A 20,657-nucleotide genomic window follows, 5' to 3' on the forward strand; every position below is an offset into this window, starting at 1 on the left:
AATGTTTATTCATTTAGATTTTTAATATTAATTTTAATTTAATATCCTACACTAATGGTGAGTCTTGGTAGTCAACTGAATCTGGAAACAACGAAAGCACATATTGCTCTCCTGTGAGGGATTTTCTCAGTCAGAATGTTTGAAGCAGGAAGAGCCACATGAGTGACTTCTGACAGAAGAAGGAAACTGCTTTTGTCCTCCTGCCTCTGTCTTGAGGGTACATCAATCTACTTGTTCCTACAGCCTTCCTTCTCTGATCTTAGAAGCAACTTCTTCAGGATTCCAATGTTGACTGAGTACAACATTCTCCAGGAACCCTCCAGGCATTCAGTGCGATCACTGAGACATCCAGCCTCAAGGACTGAACAATGACCAGGTTCTCAGTTTCTCTCGTGTGACACAGCCACTGTTGGACAACCCTGACTTCATCCTGTAGTAAAGTCTAATAAATCCCTTTAATATATATTCATTGCATCAATTCTGTTCCTTTAGAGCACTCTGACTAACACATGATGAATTTCTGCAGCTTTCATTACATTCTCTTATTTGTTTAATATTACGAGAAAGTTTTTCAAACACAAGCCTGTGTGCAGGCACACACCCCCTTCCCTATTATCATTTCCTGGGTGTGTATGTGTGGGTGAAACTTGTCTCGATTAATTTCAAATAGTACACATTCCCTGACAATTCTCTCCACCTCTTAATGCAATCTATTAAGACTTCTGTATGTAAAATACCAAACCTAACCAGTTAACTTGAAGTGTAGATGAGGCAGAACACTCCACTTGGAGTGGTAGAGTGTTGTGTTCTGGAAAAATAACCTTTCTATCTGTCTTAGAGTTTCTATTGCTGTGAAGAGACACCATGACCATGGCAACTCTTATAAAGAAAAATATTTAATTGGGGCTGGCTTATAGTTTCAAAGGTTTAGTCCATTATTATCATGATGGGACATGGCACTGTGTAGGCAGACATGGTGCTGTACCTGTAGCTGAGAGTTCTACATCTTGTGCAGGCAACAGGAAGTGGACTGAGACACTGGGTGGGTGTAGCTTGAGTATATATATGAGACTTCTAAGCCCATCCCCACAGTGACAAACTTCCTCCAACAAAACCACTCCCTTTCCATCAAAGCCACACCTCCTGACAGTGGCACTTCTTATGAGCTTTTGGTTGCCAATTACGTTCAAACACCCGCACCATCCTTTTGACACTTGTGGGGCAATGCAGCTTACAATCATGTTTGACCACAGACATACTGCTTCTGTTACTTCCTACTCAGCTCACGGATCTAGGAATTCCTCTCCTCCTTCTAAAATCAGTTGCATCCAGAACTTTCCATATATAGGAATCATCATGCTCTCATCACTGTGCAGAAGCATCTATATATTTGCTGTGCACTGATTATCTTCCACCACTATAGATGAGAACTCCAGAAGAGGGTAGACCCTGTCTGCCATTTCAGCCTAGAACAATGTCTGAGACAGAAGGCCCTCCAGAGTTATGTGCTGGATGAATGTTTCATATTGTCTCCCAAGAGGACTGTGGGTAATTGATCCCATGTCTACATTTCCATTCCACAGCTTCTATCAGGAGGTAAATTCATTATTTCATATTCTCTTTAATCTGAGTATGGTAGGCCTTGATTTGCTTTTGCCTAATAATATTCAGTGCATGTTACTCTGTCAGGTTGTGGGCTGAGTCCCTGTGGTTTCCACAAGACCTAAGCTGCCATGAAAAGAATCACAACACTGGATAAAGGGTGAAGCCCCCAAGGATACACAACTTCAAAGAGCAGATCAACCAGCCATCAGGGATTCTGGCCAGACCATCGATGGCATCTAGCTTTATTTATTAAAGCTCTTGTGGATACCACAGCTACACTAAATTGCAACCAATACCCTGGGGAGTAGAAATGGGATATCTCTGACAAGCACTGCCCAAAAGGAAAATCTGAAGATGTTGACATTTTAACTCCCAACCCCAAATCCAGCATGATTTGTTATGTAGTGGTGGATACCGTGATCCATCATGTTACCTTGAATTTGGTATCACTTCAGTGAAATTCTAAGACAACGAAGGTGAATCCAAAATGTCATGTGTGGGTAGAAGAGCCCTGGATAAAACTTCTTTTTGTTTGTTTGTTTTCAAGACAGGGTTTCTCTGTGTAACAGTTCTGGCTGTCTTGGAACTATTTTCGTAGACCACACTGGCCTCGAACTCACAGAGATCCACCTGCCTCTGCCTCCCAAGTGCTGGGATTAAAGGTGTGCACCACCACCACCTAGCTTGATAAAACTTCTAAAGACTTAACATCTCATAGATCCTTTTGGCAGAGCACATCTTGTGTTATATTTTCTCAGTGTGTTTATACATGATGTGCTTCATACAAAAACACATACACTTTGTATAAGATCATAGTTTACATAAAGGTTATACTATATTTCATTATATGCCAATAGTTGGTGAGAACTTGGAAACCATGTGTTAAAGGGAATATTCATTCTTACGAATGTCCTAGATTATACAAAATATCATTCTAGACTCCCATATTAGCAAAAATTTGCTATAAAAAAACTAAATAACAAAAGCTTGTGGCATTAGCTATTTTTTTCAGTTTTGGCTGCAACAAAATGTCTAATGAACCCAAGCAGAGGAAGGATTTATTTTGGCTAACAGCTCAAGGGTACAGTTCATTATGGACAGGATGGTATGGGCAGGAGCATGGAGAAGAAGGTCACATTCTGTCCACATTCACTGTCAGGAAGTAACTTGATTTCTCCTTGCCATTTATGCTGGGATCCCTGGCTGTGGAATGATGTCACCCACACTTAGGGTAACTCTTCTTCCCATCCCAGTTAACAAGATCTACAAACTCTCTCACCTACATGTCCAGAGCTTGGTTTCCATGGAGATTCTAAAACACATTAGGGTGACAAAAAATAGTAGCTATCATATCAATGGCAGTATTATTTTCTTAAATAGGCTAAAATCTTACCAGCATATATGTGTAAAGCCCATATAAAAAATTTGAAAAGGATGTGAAATTTATTATTGTCTTATGAAATTCATTGCAGAGGAAGTTAGTTTTTTCATCATGTACATGTAACAGTCTACTACATCAGATTTCTCTGTAATTCAATGCTAAAAACATACACAGCTGAGCTGCAATTTTTATGGTGTGGTTATAGCTCTCCATGTAACTGCTGCTCATCTTCAGAGTATAGATGTAGACACAGACTGTCCTAGACACAGCATATGGACAGCCTTGAAATCTATCCTTAGATGCTAGTATTGAAATCATTTATCTTCATACTTAATATTTCTCTCTCAAAGGGCAAATGTAAAGTTTTATAAGTTATCTATAAAATCATTGTGGAAAGGAAGGATTTAAATCAAGTAACGGATCTTAATTTGTTTTTCCATTTGTTACTATGTGCTAATTTTGGGAAATGGAGATACATGCCTCCAAATGCTCCTGCTTGTCATTATTTGGAGGTGATAGAAACTTTGAATGGTAGGGTCTAGTGGGAAATCTCATTATTGGGAGTTTGCCCTTGAAAGGGACAGAGGACAGACCTGGGCTCATTCCTTCTCTGTCTGTTGTGTCTCAGCCATGAGATGGGCAGTTGTGTTCTGCCCTCCCCATCATTACATGCTTCTTTTCTCAGGCATATGAGGCATCATCCCATCACACACTGACTGACATCTCCAAAGTGTGTGATCCAAACCAGCCTTCTTTTGAAATTTGTTTTCTCAGACATTGTTGTACCAACAGAAACTTAAGCAAAGTGTGTTAACATGAAATCAGCATTCCCCACCAATTTTAAGATCTGCATAATATTTTTGTATCAAATGAACCATTATTTCATTAATCATCTGTTGGGGAGAATAGATTTACTATTATAAAAATCAATAATAAACAATTTTTTATTTAAGGCTTCACATATCTATTTGACTTCTAGGAATAAAACTGTGGAAAGGAGAGACTTAAGAACATATCCTGCTTTTGCAGAGCACCAGGGTTTGGTTTCTAGCACCCATGATGGGTGGCTTATAACTACAAGTAACTCCATCAACAGGGGATATTACATGCCCTTTTGGACTTCACATGAACCTGAACTCACATGTGTATATTCTCTTACACAGATACACATGTATATACATAATTAAAAATAAATCTTTAAAAAAAATTATTGTTCAATTATCTTAGGCTGACCATAACGAAGTGCACTGTTGTTGATATTAGAGTTTATGCACCCATATGTGCTGCTGGCACTATGATCATTGTTTGGACCTTTGGGGCAGGACAGTAAAGGCTGCTGAACATCGCAGAGAGTGGGTCCTGTGTTCTTGGTGTGAGCACACTTTCAGTGACACTCCCTTTACCACAGGCTTTAACATCTTGTCTGTCCTGTGTCTAGTTGCACTCATGTGAGACTTTGGGGTACTGATAGAAGGTACTAGTGAGGAAATTCTGTCTTCAGATAGGTTGGAATAAAGGGGCATGTTTCTGCTTTCAGAATGTAAAAGTTTCTGCCATATAAAGCAAATGATATTAAGATAAAAGATGATTTTTCTATTAAATTTTAAAGTGAAAGAAGGAGATCACTCACAAAATATCAACAGTGAAGTTCTCTTAAGGATATTTAATAGTTTCTTGTCTAGAAGTTTGACTATTTTCAAATTTCATGATACTGTACTTCTCCTTCTTGGCTTCCTGAATATATTCCAGACCAAGGCAGAGCTATACATTCTTCAATATAATATTATTATTGAAATTATATTGCCGACACCTTTATATCTACCTCTCACTTTTTAAAATATCCCTTAACTGAAAGAAAAAAATACTTTTAAAAAGACAACAACAGATTTATCTTCCCAATACCAAAGGCTAACATAGTTTGAACTCTAGTATGGAGGTCAGCAGTGAGTAATAATGTTTGAAGATGAGGCAAAGTGAATGGCAGAGAACGACAACAGAAAGTGCCACAATTATTTCTTTGTTACTTAGTAAAATTAATCCTAAACTGTGCTGTCAAATTTATAATCTACTCTCTACATGTCTACCCCATCAACTGTTAGACACTCAGCTGTGGGCATCCCTTTGCCCAGTCTCTTGAGGGATGGTCAGTCAAGCCATGACCTGTTCTTGTACCTGTCAAAGGAGGGCTTCTCTCCACAGTCGAACGCATCCTGAAGCTCCTTGACAAGGTTGGCCTGGCCAGGCAGTCGGAAAAGGCCCTCTTCCTTCAGCCCCCGCTGTCGGATGAAGTCCACACACTGCTCCACCAGCATGGGCGCCAGCCGGTTCCCATATCTCTTTTCATATCGGACAGTGTCTTCCAGTTTCTGTCCAAATATACCTGGAAAAAGAAGAGATCACAGCAAAACTGAGATTCCTATTTTCTCTTCACTCATTGCTGTCTTCTTTTCAAACTCGTTGTAAAGGACACGGGTTGAAACGGTCATGAGTATCTGATGTTTGCTATTTCCCATAGGTATACCACCAAATGCACCTCATATACTTGTCCAGTAGATGGGGTTTCCCTCTGCCACCCCTTCCTGGGGTATTTACGCTTAGATAAAAAGGGAACTGGAAGTTCATACGAGTTTCATGGAAGGGGAAGGAAAGTAAATGACATGCGTTAAAATTGTGTAAGTCCCAAGAAGAATGGGGGGGGGGATATTCAGCAGCCATTAAGTCAAGGATTTGATAATAACAACAGATGGCTCTGCTCCCATCTGTTAACAATGTATTTATTTATCGACTCATAATGCAGAATCATCACATTCCAGGCAATAGAACATCTTGCTTTTTTTTTTTTTTTTTTTTTTTTTTTTTTTTTTTAACATCTTACTATTAAAGAGAGTGTTAGCCTTGTGGAAATGGTAGCAACACACAAAACAATTCCATACCTTGTATCATATATCATATCTGCCACAGATGGAGTTCACACACTGATTTTAGGAAAACAGAATTAGGAAGTGACATTTTCAGGGGCAGGAGACACCGAAGTCCATGATAAGGTGATGTAGCTTCCTTTGCTGAGTTTAGAATAAGCAGTTCCTGGATAATGGTGTGGCAAACACTGTTCAATAATCCAGCAACCATTCACACTCCTGTTTTCTCTTGACATTCCTGCTTTAGAAGCTAGGAAATAAAGTACCTCTCCCACTTCGCTTGCAGCACATCAGCCACATCCTATACCGCAGCCCGGGGAGAGCTGAAGTGCTGGAAGAGCTCTTGTGGATGTTCGGTTTTCTCTGTGGGAAGAGTTCTAGCTAGATTTGTCAGCTAACCCCTTCCTTCTTCTGCCTTTTCTAATCAGCTGGAAGTGGAGAAGAGTGAGGCACAGCTATCAAAAGGAAGGCCGCAGACACTGGGTAGCGATGATAACTGATATTGACTACGAGAAGCAAGGAATCACAACTCTCATAGGATCAAGAATTACCAATAATAACTAATGAAGTGGCAAACTATGATCGGACATAGAACTTACTCTTTAGACATCAAAGTCATCACCGGATTTTTAAAAATAAATATTAATCTGATACAGAAAGGTAAAAGTATACATATTTGCATGGCACCATGTGATGCTTTAATACACCACATACTATTTAATGTTTAAATAAAATGTGTACGGTTCTCACCAACACTTGTCATACTGTAATTAAAACCTTAAAGCCTTCCTTCTGGGGCTTATCCTTCCTTTGAGTCTCTTTCTCCTTTCTTTCTTTCTTTCTTTCTTTCTTTCTTTCTTTCTTTCTTCCTTCCTTCCTTTCTTCCTTCCTTCCTTCCTTCCTTCCTTCCTTCCTTTCTTTCTTCTTTCTTTCTACTTATTTATTTGTGGTTTTGTTTTTGTTTTTGTTTTTTTTGAGACAGCGTTTCTCTGTGTAACTGTGGCTGACCTGGAACTCCTTATGTAGACCAGGCTGGCCTCAGTCTTGGAGGACCATCTGCCTCTGCCTCCCGAGTTCTGGGATTAGGGCGTGCACCACACTGGTCATCTGATTCTGTGTTTTTTTCTAGGTGACTGTCACCTGCACTCAACAGCATACCAGACATCTTGCTACTATCTAGCAATAATACATTATGTTTCATGGTCCTCTCTATCGCTTGCTCCTTCCAAGTTTTTTTCAGCCTCTGGTATTCACCATTCTGTTCTTGACTTCTAAGAGATCAACGGTTTCAGAGTCTATACATGAATGATATTATATAATATTGGACTTCTTGTGTTGTTTTGTTTCAGTTAACGTAATTATTTCTGGTTCCATCCATCTTTTACAAAGAGCAGGATTTTATGTTTTTATGGCTAAATAGTATTCCTTTCTGTATGTACCACATTTTTTGAATTAACTAGTTGATGGACATTGGTGGTTTTACTATGGTATATGGTACTATAGTAAACATGAGCATGCTAATTTCTGTTGGATATATATATATATATATATATATATATATATATATGATATATATATATATCATATATATATATATATATATATAAAACTGATACATTACATGATTTATTTTTAACTTTTTGAGAAACCTCTGAATTATCATAATATCTATACAAAGTTATATCCACACCAACCTGTGCAAGGGCTAGACTTTCCCTTTATTTTGGTCAGCACTTTTCTGGATTTTTTTTTCAGAGCTGAGGACCAAACCCAGGGCCTTGTGCTTGCTAGGCAAGCACTCTACCACTGAGCTAAATTCCCAGGCCCCTGGATTTTTGATACAACCATTCTTACTGGGGTAAGATTGTGGTTTTGTTTTGTATTTTCCTGAAGATTGATGAGACTGAGCCTTTTCAAATATATCTATTGACAATTAGTCATTTTTAGAACTGTCTATATGTTTATAACACATTAAAAAAATCTAGGTGGGTGGTGGTGGTGCATGCCTTTAATCCCAGCACTTGAGAGGCAGAACCAGGTGGATCTCTGTGAGTTCAAGGCCAGCCTGGTCAACAGAGCAAGATCCAGGACAGGCACCAAAACTACATGGAGAAACCCTGTCTCAAAAAAATCTAGTTTTGTTTTGCAATGCAGTTTTCTGAGTGTGTGTGTCCCTTTTTCAAATGTATAGTTTGCAAACATTTTCTCCCATTCTGCATTCTTGTCTTCTCACTCTGTTGTTTCTTTTCTACATAAAATCTTTATAGTTTATGCAACTGCACTTTTCTGTCTTTTAGTTTTGTTCTCTGTGCTTTAAACATCTTAGACAGAAAAAGTATTTCCATGCCAATGTCCCTAAGTGTTTCCCTGCATTTTCTTCTTATAGTCTCACTATTTGGAGTACTAACTACATTTAAGTCTTCAATTCAATCCGTGACCATCTTTGTAGCTGGTGAGGCATAAGGATCAGGTTTCATTCTTCTGCATACTTGAATGTCTAATTTTGCCAGCCAATACCTTCTTTTTTGATTACTACAGGCTTATTGTGAAGGTGGGTAGTGTAAATCTTTTGCTTTAAGGCACAAGATTTTGCTATTGTTTGTGGTGGTTCTGTATAAACGTTAAAATTAACTTCTTTTCAGTTCTGTGAGGAAACTGAATGGGTTGCATTAAACTGTGGATCACTTAGGTAGTATGGACATTTTCATATTAATGGTGCTATCATTGTTTCATAGTTTCCATTGTGGAGATCCTTTACCTCTTTGGTTACATTTATTCCTAACTACTTTACCTGTTTACATCATTATTCTATTACTGCTGTCAATGGAATACTATTTCCATCTTGAAGCCTGCTATCATACCAGTCTTTGTAAGAGCCAGCTCTGACCAGTAGGCTACAATGACCAGGCACAGGCTGAATGAGTAACAAAGAAGCTGAAGGTGAAATCCTGAACCTAATGACAGCAGCATCTTCCTCCAGGTAGTTTTCAAATATGAGACAAACAACTCTCCATTTGTTTAAAGGGCCAATAAACCATTAGCCCCACATTTTCTATAAGTTACAACAAAGCAAACTTTTAACCCATTGATGTGATCCCTTTGGAGATAGTCTAATGCTTTAAAACAAGATTTGCAGACTACTCATGAGTAGAGAATATGGTCTCTTTTTCTGTGAGTTTCTTTGAAAAACAAATGTTAAGTTTGATGCTTTGATGTTATCCTGTCAAAATTCAGAAAATAGCCTTTCAAGGCACTGCTAGGTCGTTTAAATATCAAGTGTCAATACTGAAGAGTAAACTTTGTGTCTGAGGTTTTACTCTAGACATTAGATACATCTTGATAAATGTGCAACAGAAGCTTTCTCTCCAAATCCAGGAGAAACCCCAGGAAAGCTGTTCCCAATCAACTCCTATGTACATGACAAATGTGAACCACACTCTTGGGATGGAGTTTTATTCAACAATAGAGTAAAATTATGCCTTCAAGTTCTTAGATTTAGGAGATGTTAAAAGGAGAGCTGGTCTACCTTGGATGTGTTTTACTTTGAATTCTTTGAGCTTGTAGGCTTGTCTTTATGTTAGAAAGCATAGCAAGACATTTAAGTTTATTACATATCATATACTAAGTCCTTGGCATATCTTCTTTATTTCCATAAGATATGTAGAACAACTATTATATTCCTTATTCATGTGTGGGGAAATGGGCTCAGAGAAATTCAATAACTTGTTCAGGCCAGAGCTCCAGTGACAGAAAGGAGTGACTTCCTGTCCAGATCATTCTCGGTGAAATCTTTGCTCATCCCCAAGTGTCAGTCACCTTCCCCTTTAATCACACTTGTCATGAGTCTTCATTTTCTGATCATTTAAAGTATCAGAATGTGAGCAAAGCCGCACACTTTCTGTGTCAGGCATTTTACCAGGTATTTGTCCACGTTCTCTCATTTCATCTCACAGTACCCAGGAGGCAGGCACCACCTCCACTGCTGCACTCCAGATGACTTACCCAAGAACTTGTCAAGAGGTGACCAAATTAGTCGACAGTGAGGTCTATTTGTTCACAGCTGAGGGATCTCAGAGTCACAGTTTCTTATGCAATGCTACTCTGTGTGGTAATTGCCAAAAAGAGTGTGGGAAAGAAGCCCTCTGTTTCCTATTCCCTGACCTCAGTCCATCTCACCACACTAAGGGGGAAGGGGTTTAGAACACTGAGAATAAATAAGTTGGGTGAGATAACAGAACAAAAAGAAAAAACATATAGAAAGACCTTTGACATTTCAGTGAGGATTTCCATCTCTGTTGCAAGAAACATACACTCTTGCACAATAAGCCATGTAAAGAGATAAAGCATGTAGACACTCCCATGTGATGTGTAATCCCTGTGGGCAAATGCTAGTTTTCTGCTGTGGAACTTGCAAACGAGGGTAAAGACCGTCACTAGGAACAGGAGCCTCATTAACAGCTCTGGAATAGATTGGACCCACCTTCTCTGATTCCCGTGGTAGGCACGCTCTGCTTCCTGCGTAAGAATGAACTTCCTGAGAGAAATCACTGGTGGGAAAATGTACTATAACAGCAACAATAATAATAAACATTGTCTGATTTAAAATTTCCTTTGGGGGACAATTTCAAATATTAAAATTAACAAGAAAGAACCAAGTTTGTGCATGTCCTAGCAGCATGGTGGGAAGAACACATTAATTAGTAGATTATTAACTAGAATATTTTCTGTGTATGAGTCAAGCAGAGAGCCCCAGGGATGGTCATTTTAGAGTCCCAGTGAAGATTCACTCCCCAATAATACTGCCCTTTCTAATCTGGGTGATGCTGGTATGCTCAGCTTATTCCCTGGAAGGACACTGACGGCCTCCTAAAGCCTCTCCTGGGAGTAGACTCTTCACTGGACTGAAAAAGCAAATCATACATATGAACTTATTCTCTGTGAGGAAGAAGGTGTGTCAACTGTGCCTTGAGACACCCTTCCCTCCTTCACATGGGTTTCTATTCCTAGGATGGAGGGGCAGTTACCCACAGAGAGGATGTGATCAGATAAATATATTCAACCAGCACCCTTCTTAACCCTTAATTGGACTCTCTGTGTCTTGTTGTGTCCCACCTTCTCCCTTGATCCCCACCTCCTCAGTGTAACAAGCTCTGTTGCCACCCTCTGTCTACTTGTCCATCACCATTTGACATCTGGCCCCGTCCCTGTATGAAACTTGGCATTTTCCTACAGTTGCCAACACTTTCTGAGTTGCTAAATCTTGGTCCCTCTCCCCCTGGCCCTCTTCATTCTCAGGATTCTAGCCTCTCAGACACCCCCATGTCCTCAGTGACCTTTCCCCAACACAGTGGTTGTCTGATCTCTGTTCTCAGCTCTGTTCATTTTACCTGCTGCGTCTTCTTGGTGGGGCCCACTGTGGTCCCACAGATGGCAGCTCTTCCTAGGCTTCTACCTCAGGTTGGACTGTCTCAATGAGCTCTGAGATGTAAGAGCCCTTTTGACCCTTTTAATTCCGATACCTCAAAACCTTTTCACACGGCCCTCCCTCTCTTTTGAGACGATCTTGTTATGCAACCCTGGCTGACCTCAAACCTGTGGTCTTCTTATCCCCCACCCCATCCCAACCCACTCCTGACTAAAAGGGTTGCGAGTATGAACCACTGTAACTTATAACTGGTTACAAATATGACAAATTTAAAATGAGCTAAATCAATCTTTCTTGAATCTCCCTTGACTCTCCCATAATTTTAATTTTATCTGCTGGTCCCAAGTATCCTCCTATCTCACTGAAGTTTGGTCTGAGAGTCAAGCTAGTTTCTCTACTTCTTCACACATCCAATTCTCTCAGTTTTTACCTCTAAACTCCTTATGGCCACATTGGATTAGACACCATGTCGTGCATGTGTTTCTGAAGACCAGTGTTCCCAGTCTACACAAACACTGCCACAGTGTTTATAACCCACACAAACACTGCCCAGTGTTCCGAACCCACACAAACACAGTCACAGTAATTGTTCCTTGACTTCTTTTTTCTGAGGGGACAACAGCAAACATCTGTTAACTCCCTATAGGGCACCAGCAAAAATTGAAATCACTCTTGCAGTTGCTTATAGGAGCTGATGGGGGGTGCTGCTTCCAGGACCCTGGGTGTGTCTAAGGAGCCTGCATCACGTAAGGCCCACCCAGTATGGGTGAGAACTCATGAAAGTTGCATCCTTAAAACTATCAGCCCAACTTTCAGGCTGCTCTGCCACCCATGGTCCTCTTCCCCACAAGGGCCTCATGAGTCATAACATTCTTAGCTCTGAGATTTGGAAGTTTCATGAATTTCCTCAACCTTAAAGGTTCCCATTGCTTCTGAGTCTTCTGAGACTCTCCCATTCAGGAATGAGTGTTTCAGTTCATAGAAACAGCTGAACCATGCTGTTCCTTGCAGTTTTTAAATCAGGTCTTGGCGTTGTCCTGCTTCTTGCCTTCCAATGGAGTCCACTGGCCAGTCTTTGTCAACGAATCCTTTCATGCAATAAACTCTCCAAAACCTGACCTCTGCCTATTTATGGATCATTCAGTCAACAACTGTTTGCACAGTACCCATGAAGCACTGCTTCAGATTCACTCCATTTCTAGAATTTCCTCAACTAATTACAGGTTGCTCCTTAAACCTGGTACAACATATCTCTTCATGACATCTTTTAGTAGGTAGGAATTGCAATGTTCAATTCACAGTTTTAGCTGATGTTAAGTTTCTTCTTTGATTCCTTAACTTATTGATATATTTAGATGCATGTCTGTACTAGAAATTACAAGAAAATTGTGCTTTTGCAATAATAAAGTTAATAAATTAATGAGACAAATTATTTATGAGTATTTATTCTGATTTTATAAATATTAAATGGGTATAGCATCTAATATATCTTTTTAATATTTATAAAATCTTCTATATACATATGCTTCTAATAGTTATTAAAGTACATGACAGAGCTAGGGATATGTCAATAAGTGTCTGATGGTGGCATATAGGCAAGGACTGAACTAGACTCAGCTCTAGCTACTTCAAGTTCCATACAGACTAAGTATTCCTTGTCTGAAATTTGTGGGCCAGAACGGTTCTGATTTCAGATATTTTTATATTTGAAGCTATTTGCATACATAGTGAGATATTTTAGCAAAGGGTCCCAAGGTTAAACACAGAGTTCACCAATGTCTCAGTACATCTTTACACATAAGCTGAGGCTCATTTTATATAGTATTTTAAAAAATTTTACACTTAAGAGATTTTCATGGTATGAAAGTTTCTACTGTGGAATCATATTGCCACTAAAACATTTCAAATTTGGGGTTTTTAAATTTGTAATGTTCAGTATATGCACCACCATCCCCGTGGGACATATGCTGTCTCAGATCCTTGGAGCATAAGGTCAACATGGATGAGACAAAAGTTTTCTACAAACATTTGCAGAATGAACTAATCATGCATAAAACAAAAACATTCCATCTCCCCAATTAAACATAACAAGTGAATAATTCCACAAAATGAAATGAGGTGTGCTACTAATTTCTATTTAAAAAAAAAAAAAACATAAAAATAAAATAGTCCTTGCTTTCTGATGATACAGACAGATCACACTTCCTAATTGTTGCTCCAGGTCTCTGCTATTGGTTATTGTAGCATTTCTGTCCCATCTGGTCACCAGATCATATGCTCAGCAAAGAGGAAAATTTTTTTTCTGGTTCCTCTGCTAACTACAGCCCTACTAGCAGGCAGATCCTGGTATTGTCAGGACTGTGCAAACTTTCAGTAAACATTCACCCATCCTAAATGGATAAGTCAAAATAAAAGATGCCTATTTTAGTTCAGAACAGGGAAAGCTGGCTGAGGCTTCCTTCTGTCTGTCACCAGCTTCCTAGTGAAAAAAACAAAACAAAACAAACAAAAAACCAAAAACAAAACAAAAAAAAAAACCTCTTACAGAGAACAGAATGCTAACTCTAAGAGCTAAGATTCATAGCAATGAACAATCATTTTACACTTGAGAGTTTCATGGTATAGAAGTTTCTACTGTGGAATCATGTTGCCACTAAAACATTTCAAATTTTGGATTTTTCAAATGTGTGATGCTTAGCATATGCTGAACATGTGGTCAGAATGAGGAGAGGATGAGGAAGCAAAGACTTGGAAAAATAAGGAAAGTATTCTAGAATGAGCACCTTGACACAATGGCCTTGGCCTCAGAAAAGAACAGCAATTAGAGACATCATCATTGACATCCAGGAATCAAGCCAGAAGATGTGCATGTTCTTCAATGAACTCTTTCTTTTATAAGCAAAAGATGCCAGGTAGCCTTTCTCGGGCCCCACGTCAAACAGGGAAGCATGTATAGGTTACAGATGCAGGTACATGTGATGTACATGTGATTATGAAAGTCTTTCTTTCACTCTATTTTGTTAATTCAACTCTGGTGGGTTTTTTTTTCAAGCATGCTGAATATTCTCTTAGAACCATCGAGGGGAAAACTCAGTTTCGCGTAAGTTAAGTCATTCTCTGCTTTCCAGACAACTGTAAAGTCAACCTTGCATTCCTGAACACCTGAGTGAGGCTCCATACAACACTTGGTACAGTACTTATCCCAGGTTGGCATTCATTATTCCTTTATTCCCAAGTAGTCTACAAAGTCCCAACTTGAAGCACTCACTGTCTCTTTTCCATCCCCAGCATCGTTTGGTGGGAACTCCAAAATACCACTCATTTACTAACAACACAAGTTAAAATCATATGTGTTTGGACAACAGTATTTTGACTGGACAAATCAACTTCCCAAAAGATGATTGTAACATGCACAACATTCATTTTCTGAGGATAATTTTGGCTGTATCTCCATAAATATGAAGTCATTGTGTTTTAACTCAAATTGCTTACAGACTAACATGAGAGCAGAGAAAGCACTGTAATGCTCTGAGTGTCTGTAAATACCAGGCTATACACAACCACTTAGTTCACTTCATTATGAATATTAACTGAATAGACCTATCACCTTACTTTGGACAGAAATAAAGCAATAGGTATGTTCTACGTATGTGTATGTGCTTCTTAAAGAGGATGTGTACATATAAAGGTACAGTGTGGAGAAGCGGCTCACATGAAGCACAAGGCTGGCCAGGAAGAAGCATGAAGTGAGAGCCAGCCATGTTTTGATTGAAGAGTAAAACTTGGATGCGAGAAGGAAGATCATGGTGGAGGGCACAAAGTGAAAAAACAAGAGGTGGTATAGAATATGAATTGAGCGGGAAGGAATGGGCTAGCCTGGGAAATTGGGGGGCTATCTCTAGGTAACTGGTAGAACTGATTAGACTGTGTTGATAATTATGGAAAGTAGGATTTACCCCCATGGGCACTACAGGCTCGTAAGAAAAGCTCTGAGTTGTGGAACACAGCTAGAGAGCACATTGGAATAGAGATCAAGTGGTGTTTTATAAAATAGACCTTGATGTAAGAATCTGTGAAGAGGGTGACAGACAGGGAGTAGATGACTGTCATTGTGAAGAGCATTGTAGGCTGAGGCAAGGAAAGTGCAAAAGCCCTAAGGTGGGGCTTGAGGTACCCCAGGGCAACCCCCCAATGTTGTAAGTGGTTATATATAATGTGCCATAGTCTGTGAATAGTCGCTGGGGCAACTGGTAACTTATCTCCAAGAAAGGGACACCTTAGACTAAACTAAGGTTAAACTCTGTGGTTAAATTTTTAGTTTCTAATCACAGAGAAAATAGTTCTTAATATGACGCTTACAGTCATGATGAAATTTCAAAGTTTAAAAATGAACAGGTTAAAACTACATCATAGTTTTCTTTTACCTACATACAAATTCAGAATACCACAATCCCCCAGCTTCCTGACCAAAAGATGTGTCTTTAGTTCCTAGGTTTTGAAAAACCAGCAGAGGAAACATTTTCAGAGGCCTTAATTAGTACTTGAAAAAAAGAAAGGAATAGAAGCAGCTGTGAAGGCCAGAGCAGGTCTGAAGAAAAGCCCTCGAAGAAGACGGCACTGGGCTGGCACCTGTGAATGTCTCCCACTCTACTTCTTTCTGGCAGTCTTCCTAAAGCTGCTGAGACCCGATGAGTCTCTTTCTCATGGTCTACCCTGGGTAACAGTTAAAAAAATTAATCGTGGATCAGGCAAACAGCCACCTCAACACTTTTGTTTCATCCGGGTGTTTTCTTAGCTTCACACACTTGGCTCACTCTTTTGCAGGAATGATAAGTGGGTGTGGGAGCAGCCCAGAAACGGGGGGTACACTGTGTGAAACACTGGAGCACCAGAGTCAGCAAAGCGCAAAACCACACTTTTCTTAAGGTGACAGAGTTTGGAGTCCAGGATTGAGAGGGGAGCCATTCCTTTTAATGTCAAAATTTTAATAAGGATGTGCCGTCCCTACACTCCATGCTACCATGCAGGGGTGACAGATGAGTGCAGCATACCAGCCTGGCAACAGTGCAGCTTCATCAGCGGGGGACCTCCCTCTCTGAGCCCCACTGCAGAACTGCGGTTATGCAGCCAAGGAACCAGACAGGAGAGGCTGCATACCCGCTCCTTGCCTCTAACAGAAAGCAGAACGCAGTGCTGTGTAAGTGGAGCATCTCTCGGTCCTTGACTCAAATATGGAACATCCTGTAGACCAGTCAGACCTCGTAAGGAAAAGACAGCAGCAGAAACAGTTACGAGCCTGCGGAGGACTTTCTTTTCAGGGGCTGCCTTTCCCTTTGTAATTAAGGAAAGAGAGGGGAAGGTGGGGGCAAATAGCATGCTTGCAGCCATTCCCACACATCTACTGGAGGAGGGGAGGTAGAAAGGGTGAAAACTGTGAGAGACACATAAATAATACCCCAAATATCTCAAGTTACTTCCCAAGAGCTGGAAAGCTATAAGACAAGGGACATGGCCTTTGAATATTAATTCTAGAGTCTTTCTCAGTTTCTGTCTCTGTTACATTCTCTATCAATGATGTAATCTGGCAGTAGCCATGAGATGCTCACAGATGTATAAAATTTAAAAGCTAACATTATGTGTTTGGGTGAAATTGGAACATGGGTGACCACCTTACTGATGACCCGTGACCATGGCGATAGTCATCAGCCCTTCACTGCTCAAAGAGAAAGACTCCAAAGGAATAATAAGTATTTCACTTTTACAGAGTTCTCACTGTATTTAATTTTCACGTTTTCTCATTTTTGGTTGATTACTATGTGTAGGGGATTGTAACAAAGAGGTGGTAGATCCCAAACTTGGGGAGAAAGTAACGGCCCTAGATGTCATTCAGCTCAGGCGCGGACTAAATCAGGGGCAGTGAGTTTACAATTACTCACTTTCTGTTCGAGATGTCCCTCCACTCCAGTACTGTCACTTTAAAGCAAACAGATTCAAAAAATACTCATCAAACCTTTTTCAGAAAACATTGATGTCCCCAACTCCATACCCTTTAACTCCTGAGATCAATTCAATTCCGAAATGCCTTAGTTTGCATTGTTGATGATAATTAATTATATTCCCTACCTCCTGTTTGCTCTTTCCCAATAATATGCATGGGAAGTCAAGGTGATGCCTATTTCTAGCCAATGTTGAAAGGGGCTAGGGCCACCACTGAGAGTCTGATTGTCAAAATGTTCTCAGCAGGCTAGTGAGGCTGCACAGGGAGCCATTTGGAAAACCAAAGGGGTAGGACTCAGAACAGAGATTTGCAAGAGGCCTGTTTCAAGGGGTCAGGACAAGGATGCTGGCTTTGGATGTGGGTAGGGCCCAGGAGAACTTTGCTCCCTCCTTTCAGATTTGCTTAGTTCCCTGTTGGTCAAGGGGATCTTTTCAGGACCACCATGCTTAAGCCCCACCTACCCTTCACAGACATCACAGATCAATAGGAACCTTGAAAAATCAATCTAGACGAGCAATGTCTTACACAGCGCTAAGCCCTCCGTTTCCAAACCCCCATTCTGCAGGAGCCTCATGGACCTGGAAGCTTTAGCTAACAGACAACGTTCAGACATTAATTAGAAGGACATTAGGATACCACCTACCGACCTTTCCGGAAACTAAAGCACCGTTTGATTCTTCTGTATGTAGTTTTGGGGATGAAAGGAGTTGATGCACCTGAGGGGCGTCCCCCTGAATTTCGGTCTTCAGGCATCATACAGGCCCCAAATTGTGAGACCCGCCAGGGCTTCCTTAAAACCTGCCTCTGTGTGGAAGCCCACAAGCACCACTCCTCATGTTTGTTTATGTGTCAGGTCTGAAGTGCTGATCCCTGAACTCCAGGGTTTTGATCATCCAAGTCCCGAGTTAAGGTTCCCTCTCATTTACTCCTTTTTGGTAAGAAACAAAACAAAACAATCCCCTTCTTTTTCTTTTGCCTATTTCAGGGGCTTTTGAGGATTTTTATTGTTGTTGATGCTGTTGTTGTTTGTTTGTTTTAAGTTTCTGCAGACATTCCCAAAATGTCACAGGAAAAGAATTGCAACCAGCAAGCTGCGACTACCTTCACGCGGCCAGCAGGAATTGTTTCGTTTTGTTTAATTAAGAACTGTCTTCTCAGCGGGACAGAAAGTCCTCTGGAAAGGTCAGCAAACAGCCCTGTGCATAGGGGACGAGGAACAATGATAAAAAAAAGGCCTCTCGGGAGTACTTCAGGACAGTCCTGGATGGCTCCTTTCATCTGAGAGAAAAGGGAAGAAATCCTTGGCACCTTCTCCAGAGCGCATTCCAGTGCACGACAATTCCTCGCAAAGGACTCCCCAGTTCCTTTTATGGTACCCCTCAGCCTTTGATGCTCTCTGCAGGCGTCTGCCTTTCCCCTTCGGTCTTCCAGCTCCCCATGGAGTCGCCACGTCAGAAGAGTCCCGTGCCCATTCTAGGAGTCTCCTTGGCTGTTCCGAGGCGGCTTTGCAGGGAGCTCTCCTCCCCCTCCTGCTCCGGTTCCCTTTTCTCAATGAGAGCTGGGCGGGAGCTGGCAGGGCTGCTGTGCCGCCGCCGAGTCACAGCTGTGGCTGCTGCCGCCTCCAGTGCCCGCTGGTCAGATGAAGCAGGTGCAGTGGCATCATGAGGGGAGGGAGGGAGGACGCCTTGTGCCCTGTGAAGCCCCTTGATTTTTTTTTTTTTTCACTCTGCACTGACCTCACAACTCTCACAACTGACTCAGCGCCTTCTCTGCTGCCTGGCTCAGCCCCTATATCAAACAGTACCAAATCATCCCTTGGGGCGTGGAGAAGGTGAGGGGATGCTTTCTGCATGCTCATCCTCACATTTATTCTCTTCCCACACATGATTTGCATGTTTCCCCATCTAGATCTTGTGTGGTTAAATCTATCTGTGCATGCTAATGTAAAATGCATATCCTTAAGTCACTTTACATTATCTATACGTTTTTATGTGTCCATAAAAGTTATTTAATTTTGGTAGCAATGAGTCTGCAGGTACAACCGCAAAAACAAATCAACTCATACAAGACGTGAATGCATCCACTTCTCCCGTTCAGTCTGACCAGCAGCTCCTGCAAGCTTTTGCCCTCACCCGTGTCCTCCAGTCCTGTTCACTGAATAATTTACTTACTGGGTTAATCATTCATCCACCCGGCTGCTCCCTAAGCAGATCTGGAATGCTGGTGCCTTAACCCTAGCTGACCCCATGGCCTCTCATCCCCCCCCCAGCCCTTCAGCAGGGGCATCCCCTAATTCTGAGTTGTATGAGGAAGGTACCCTCCACAGCAGCATCATTTGCCAGGTGTGGTTTTGCCTTCTGTGACATACCCAGGGTGATGAAGCATGTGTGTTAGCTCTGGGTGATTGAAAGCCACCAAGCAAGGTAGGTGCTCACTTGAAAGTCTCATAGGTCACCTCCACGAACACTGCATCAAAATCAGCTGAAAAAAAATTCAGTTTACAGAACAAGCAGGGGGCTGAAGAAAGGGCTCTGGCTAAGAGTGCATGCTACTCTTGCTGGACACTTTCCAACGCCGTGTAGATTCAGCTTTAGAGTCATATGGTGCCTCTGAGCTCTGAAAACCTACACTCAATGCATGTGCATGTATGTACATGTTATGTATATGTGTGTATGGGCCACCCTACATATAAATAATTTTAAATAAAAGTAAAAGCAAACAAGAAGGAGATAGGTAAAACTAGACAAATAACTCAAACCTAAACTAAACATTTCCAAACTTAAACACTTTAAGAACCGAATTTTGTGGTTTACTTTGTTTTTATCAAGTTTTTTTGAGGATTTTATATCATTTTCGCTTCTCTGCACTCCAGCTCCTGTGTTCTACTCCCATTCCCTCTCAGATTAGTGATGTTTCCTCTTTAATTATTACTGATATTACACTCACACACACCATATGTACAGGCCCTCATACTCACATACACACACACACACATTCATATAAACCACACTCCCACAGGCCCACATACTCACACTCAAACACACATATACATACAGGCCTATACACTCACACTCCTCACACACACAGATGCCCACACACTTTGACATATACACTCACATAACATGAACATATGCATAGGCCCACACATACACTCACACACACACTGACACATACATTTACACACTCTCACACACACACTTACACATACATTTACACACTCACACTCTCACACTCACAGGCACACACACACACACACACACACACACACACACACACACACACTCCTAGTTTACTTTAAAGCAGACACTGTTTGCTTCCCCACATTGATGG

General features: G+C 40.9%; 1 protein-coding gene across 6 annotated transcripts in view; it reads right to left on the minus strand.

Moving 5' to 3' along the window:
* The window catches only part of Arhgap24 (Rho GTPase activating protein 24), a 399,402-nt gene that overhangs the window by 26,749 nt on the left and 351,996 nt on the right, over positions 1–20,657 (minus strand). For 4 of the 6 annotated variants that reach the window (XM_036201559.1, XM_036201560.1, XM_036201562.1 and 1 more), the window contains one exon: positions 5,159–5,366. In XM_036201559.1, coding sequence (XP_036057452.1) covers positions 5,159–5,366 — 208 coding nt within the window. Of the gene's footprint in view, positions 1–5,158; positions 5,367–17,970; positions 19,113–20,657 lie in introns of those variants that run through there. The other 2 variants (XM_036201561.1, XM_036201565.1) reach the window with 2 other exon arrangements.

Source organism: Onychomys torridus, chromosome 10, assembly GCF_903995425.1.
Source record: "Onychomys torridus chromosome 10, mOncTor1.1, whole genome shotgun sequence".
Lineage (NCBI taxonomy): Eukaryota > Metazoa > Chordata > Mammalia > Rodentia > Cricetidae > Onychomys > Onychomys torridus.